Genomic DNA, 6,000 nt, shown 5'->3' with positions numbered 1-6,000 from the left:
AGCTGCCTTTTACGCCGTTTGCGCTGCCTAGCAACATAACATAAACAATGTGAACGCCACGCATACTCGCGGGAACATCTCTCGTTATATTCTAACAGGTTTTTTGGAAGTTATTTTGTGGTTATGGCCGAAGTGGCTGCTGCAAACCGTTTAATTTCAATTCCTGATCTGCCCTGGCTACAGACACACTAACACTGGCCGATTCACTCGGGGTTCAAGCGAGACTACTCTGCGTTGGTATCGTCGACTATTAGAGGTAAGATGTGATGCATTGATATTAAATTTATACTGTTTAATAACAATCGAAAAAGTTGCTCGTAGCTGCTTTAAAGTGTATTGCAATGTGCTCTGGAAACATCTTGTATGCAAATTAAGGCAATCAATGGTGATTACTGCACAGTAACTTTATTCAGACAGCAGACAATAAACTGTTACTTTCTTGTGTTCTGATATAATGAGTAATTTATGTCATGGATTTCACAGGAAAACGTTTCAAGGCCAAACTACATTGAAGAAGAAGGTGGTTATCTGAACAGCGGCTATTGTTGCGCTGCATCGGATGCAGATTATAAAAATATACGAACAGTTCTTGAACACTAAGAAAGATTATGAAAAAAGGTGACAGTGAGCAGATTCATTGTAAACACGTGTAAGCATTCATCTCATTTCTTCTCTGTCGGAGCATCATCCCTCTCCACTGGGAACACCTCGATTTCCTTGATGATCCGGTCAGCAATGGTCCTGTTGTTTGCTGAAACCATCCTTCTGGACATCAAATCAAATGGACCCCCTAAAATGAATCAAACAAAGCTTTCGTTATGAGGTGGTTTTACCTGTACACCAGGGGTTTTCAAAGTCTGAGACTGTGGGCCTCTGCTCAGACAAGGCTAGGAAAAGGCACCCACACTCCCCTTAGTTTCACTCAATTCCTAAAGGTCTATATGGGAGCATGATTATATTCCCATAGACACTCAACAATTGAGCCAAAATAGCCTGATATTGCTGTTTGAGCCCCCCTGGGGGGGCCGCCTCCCACTTTGAAAACCTCTGCAGTACGCAGTCAACAGTATTTGCAAAGAATGTGCCTGCTTTTAGCCATAATGTAATCAACATCTCATTCATTTATTTTCGTTGTAAACACTTCACAATCACAAACCAGTGTTGTGTAATCAGCATAGTGTCGCCTAATCAGCTGATGCTCTGTTATTAGCGGAGAGCTTGAAGGTCTACGCACCATCGACATCCAGTAAAACGCCTCCAGCTTCTGTGACTATAACTGCCCCGGCAGCAATGTCCCAGCAGTGGATCCCGATTTCAAAGAAGGCCTCCACCGCCCCGGACGCCACCAGACACATGTTGGTAGCAGCTGTCCCTGACCCACGGAGCCTGTCAACACAGAGCGAAATGAATATGAGTAGACACAACCAGTCAAAAGTTTGTACAAACCTGATTGAATGTTTTCTGTGTTTTTCATGATCTTAAAGCCATTTTGACCTAAAGGCTTATGCTAAACGCTTGAAATTGGTTTCTTAGACAAATATCAAGTTAAGTCGATGCCCTATGTATGAATTTCTTTTCCAAAGCCTGTGCCTTTCCATCAAGGCAAAGGCCGGCTTCTTTAAATCATCTAAAATATAAGATAATTTTGATTTGTTTCACACTTTTTTTGGCCACTGCATAATTCAACTTGTGTTATTTCATAGTTCTGATGCTTTTACTATTATTCTAAAATGTGGAACATAGTAAAAAAAATAAAGAAAAATATCCCACCTTTTGAGACTGGTAGAGTGGTAGTAGTTTGTCTTATGTGCCTGCAAAATCATCTGTACAGTAATGAGTCCATGTACATGTATACAAAGAAGAGGACTTACCCATGCACAGGGATGCAGAGGATCTTCTGCATGGTCGAGAAGATCTTGGTGACTTTTTCTTTGCTTCTGTCGGTTCCATGCTCAGAAATGATTATGGACTTCTTGATCTCTGCAGAAACAGCATACCTATATTGTAACTATTATGACAGGTGGGACAGTGTGCTTAATTGCAAAGGGACACCCACACCCACACGCACACACACACAAACCGCATTATCTCTGACTATACCTGTCACATCAGACACCTGCAGTTGCTCTCCATTGCAGAAAGCTCCCTTTCCCTTCCTTCCAGAATACATCTTTTCTTCTAAGCAGCTGTATATCACACCAAACTCCAGCTGAAAACGCACACATTGCTCTTTGAGCATCTCTGTGCACATACAGTACTGTGTGCATGCAGCAGCATTGTATTGATCCACTACTTTCATTAATTGTAAACCTCTCTCTTACGTTGATTTGACATACCTGTTTATTGACAGCAAAGCCAATAGAAACTGCCACGAATGGGAACCTGTGAATGAGGACAGTAATTCAGAGTAAAGGAGAATTGAGCAATCTATGATCTTTATTGGCCTCTATTGGTAACCAGTAGGAATTGCAATATTGATATACCCTCCACAAGAGGTCTTCACGGTCCAAAAACTCTTGCCCGAACCAGTGGGCAAGCTCGGGGTTTTACAGAGGAAGCGATCCTGAAAGCTGTATACTGGTTATATATAAGTTTAATTTACATTTTAAATTATAAAAATACAAAAGGAGAATAAGATATAGGTGCGGTGCAGAAAGAGACACAGACCTTCTAAAATATCTAACTCCAAAGGAAAAGGAGGAAAAAACAGGCTAGCACCAAGGAACGACAAAATAATGAACACTGATTTGCTGCTGTCACTTTCTCTCCAGCTGTTTCCTATTAAAGATTCCCTCCAACTGTCAAAACTCTGAAAATGAAGGCGTTATTCGTGCCCCCTTTTTTAAGAGACACATTTTCAGATGTAAAAGTTACTATTACTTTTACCATTAAAAATGATAAATAGAATGTCAATAATATATTTTATGAAAACTGACAGATGATTCCACTCTCCAGAAGGTTATTAGATACACAGTAAATGTCTTGTTCAATGGAACATCTTGTTCGATGGAAACTCTCAGTCGTTCTTATCAGAATGTGGCTTCCTTTTTTTTAAGATAAGATCTTTCAATGATGAAGCATTTTTACCGGATGCTTTTGGTGAAGAAACGAGAGTTGGCAGTTCGACAGTTTATTCAAGCTGCAAGTTGGAAGCTAAGAAACTCAAACTGTGACATGAATACACCAGATTTTATCTATATTTTAGATATTTAGGTTCATGATAATACAGGTCATTACTATTACTACCATTACTCACACAGGTAAACCTTTGTAGGTCCTCGAATGGCCACTTGAGGCAGGACCCGGAAGTGACGTCGTTCCCATTCAACCCCATGCTGAAATGCCCTACTTTGTATATTAAGCATGTTCACAGAATGGAGCGAAACACCGTTTTTGGCCTACTAGGGATCTTGCGCGCTGGATTCCTAGGTTCGCCCGCTACGTGGGCTCGCCCATCCTGCAGCTCGCATTCGCAGCTCGGCCGCTGTGCGGCCTTGACCGCACCTCGGCTGCTGTGTGGCCAATGAGACCACTGATGATGTCAGATTTATGATATCACTGATGATCTCAGTGGGATTTATGAAATCACTGAAGATGTCACAGTTGGATTTATGACATCACTGATGATGTCACAGTGGGATTTATGACATCACTGGTGATGTCACAATGGGATTTATGTCATCACAGTGGGACAATCACAGTGGGGCAGAGAAACAGACAGAGCCCCAGCTCCCATTAATATAGACGGTTTTAACTTAACAAAAACATTCTAAATTGAACCCCCGCTCACTTCCTGTTGCAGTGTTTGCTATGGACATAAAAGAAAAAAAACATTCAAGTGCAGGACTGACCATTCCGTGAAAACCATCTATACAGCTGAGCAGCGAAAACAAAAGTAACGATGTCGAGTGAATATTTCTGCAGTTTGCCGAATGCTGAGAAAAAGGAAGTGCTGTGGGGTTGTGCTCTGGTGAAAACCGCCCAGCCTTACCTCCACCCCACAATGTGTCCAATGTGTGCATCAACAGCTAGTTACAGCTTGTCGTGCTCTTTAACAAGACTTACCCATGTACAAAGTTTGTGGTGCCATCCACTGGGTCTACGATCCACGTAGGATTGTCGGTTAAGTCACAGGGCTGCCCAGCTGCTACGGACTCCTCCCCGATTATACTGGAACATCAAAGCACCACAAGACATTAAGATATGATCGTGTCATTTGTGTGTGTGTGTGTGTGTGGCTGTGTATGTAAGCATAATGTCTGACCAGTGGTCGGGGAATTTTTCTTTAACCGAGGAGATGATGATCCTCTCCACCCTCTGGTCGGTCTGAGTGACGAGGTCTACAGAGGTGCTCTTTGTCGTGATCTTGATTTCATTCTGCAGGGCATCTCTAATCACCTGATCAAATGGAACATTATTGGTACATGCTGACAAATATCTGCCTAAGATCTTTACGTTAGGAGAAGGCCTTCCACATTACAAAATACAAATCATTGGGAAGAGGCAAGTCTGTGTGTAAGTTTTGGCTTTGATTGACTGTTCTAAGGCATGATAAATGCTGACACTACAGAGATTAAATATGGAATTTCAGATGGCTCAAACCTACCTCCCCAGCTTTATTCGCCACTTTAATAGCATGGTCAAATGCTTCCTGCCATTCGTCAGCCATTTTATTTTCTCAGGGGGACTTGCTGATGAGAGCCTGTAAACTAAAGATAAAAGTCTTAAAGTGCAGCAATGAGGTGGTCATTTGTGGGAAATGCAATACAGTGCAACTTAAGATAATTAGTAAATGCGAAACAAAGAAATAAAAAAGATTTTATTTGAAATACTGTAACTACATCGTTTGAACATAAGCTGCAACATGCATACACAGGCCCACAAAACAATAGGCCTACTATAAAAAGTACATGCTTTGCGTGCCTCGTTTAGAACAGAATGGGTTATGTAACACTTCCCTTGCCGCTGGCATGTGTCTGTCCTGTGAGAGCCTTGTTCCTGAGACACTGACATCACCACCAGCAGGCAGCCACAGGTTATGCTTTTATATGCTAGCTATCTTTCAATAAGAAGCAGTAATTTCCATAGTCAGTGTTATATTTTCTTGGGAATGTCATCTTAATCTATGATTATCATGGTCCAGTCAGTTTGAACTCTTGACATGTACTCACTTCAAATATTTGATCATGTTCATGCACATCAGTCAAAGCTGAACTGGTTTCAATAGTACAAACAGTATGCATCGTTTACATCTGCAGAAAGGCAGTTGGAGGATAAGACCCCACCCCACTCTTCAAGCCGGCGGAACCCTGTTATAGCCTACTAGAACACACTGTACCTCAGTTCTACATTAATGTACTTCATTTGCATGAGCTCTTATCATATTTCATATTGGTCTGTGAAGAATCCACCCCACCACAAGCACTCTCCTTTAAAGACAAGCTCAGCTACAGTTCACCAGGAGAAGAAAAAACTCACAATAGCTGCGACCACATGCACATTTCTGAAATGCAGGATGGCAGAGGCAGCCCAGCCTTTAGCCAATTGGAATGAGCACAAACACACACCTTCACTGTACACACACAGTTGACCTCCATGCCAAATTTCAGCCTCATAGGGCAAAAACTGGGTGGTGAACTTTTTGTGGACCGACTACCGACCGACCGACCAACTGATAGAGCTGCTGGTCGCAGCTTAAAATGACAATAAGTCCACTGTGATGATTAGAACACACCTGCAAACAATTTTTGCTGATACCTGATACCCATGCATTGTTACACAAAAGAAAATCTTACCTTGAAAAGTCTGGTGGGGCCGTCAGAGGTAGTCCCTAGATGCTACCTTCTTTTGTAAATGTTCAAGTAACTACAAGTTGCCCATTCGAGGGTAACTATAAAAAAGCTGCCATGAGACAGTGGGAAAAGTACTAGCACCGCCCTTACATTTCCTCATAGCCAACCCAAGAAAAAAACATGCTGCCCGTAAAGGCAGACCTGCAAC

The 6,000-nt window shown here is 42.0% G+C and overlaps 1 protein-coding gene across 2 annotated transcripts; it reads right to left on the bottom strand.

Annotated features, from left to right (window-relative positions):
* Nucleotides 1-389: 389 nt before the first annotated feature.
* Nucleotides 390-5,992, bottom strand: LOC310772241 (inositol monophosphatase 1-like). 2 transcript variants are annotated; one of them, XM_083631991.1, is made up of 9 exons: nt 5,796-5,992; nt 4,607-4,702; nt 4,265-4,398; nt 4,066-4,170; nt 2,337-2,382; nt 2,101-2,209; nt 1,872-1,980; nt 1,235-1,386; nt 390-790 (listed from the first exon to the last, which is right to left on the bottom strand). In XM_083631991.1, exons 2-9 carry the CDS (start codon nt 4,667-4,669, stop codon nt 663-665), a joined length of 846 nt encoding a protein of 281 aa, XP_083488117.1. In that variant the 5' UTR covers nt 4,670-4,702; nt 5,796-5,992; the 3' UTR covers nt 390-662. The 2 variants fall into 2 exon arrangements, with proteins under 2 accessions (XP_083488117.1, XP_083488116.1); XM_083631990.1 differs by having other exon boundaries at nt 4,607-4,709; nt 5,796-5,990.
* Between the last annotated feature and the right edge of the window lie 8 nt (nt 5,993-6,000).

The sequence above is a fragment of the Poromitra crassiceps genome (assembly GCF_964638095.1).
Source record: "Poromitra crassiceps genome assembly, chromosome: 2".
Taxonomy (NCBI): Eukaryota; Metazoa; Chordata; class Actinopteri; order Beryciformes; family Melamphaidae; genus Poromitra; species Poromitra crassiceps.
The sequence above is the reverse complement of the archived record's forward strand: the minus strand, read 5'-3'. Positions and strand labels throughout refer to the sequence as shown.

Coding starts and splice junctions, on each gene's coding strand:
- LOC310772241 (XM_083631991.1), bottom strand. CDS start 4,669: ATGGCTGACGAATGGCAGGAAGCATTTGACCATGCTATTAAAGTGGCG. Junction 4,171..4,264: donor GAAAAATTCCCCGACCACTG/GTCAGACATTAT, acceptor TTGATGTTCCAG/TATAATCGGGGAGGAGTCCG. Junction 791..1,234: donor CGTTTTACTGGATGTCGATG/GTGCGTAGACCT, acceptor GATTCATTTTAG/GGGGTCCATTTGATTTGATG.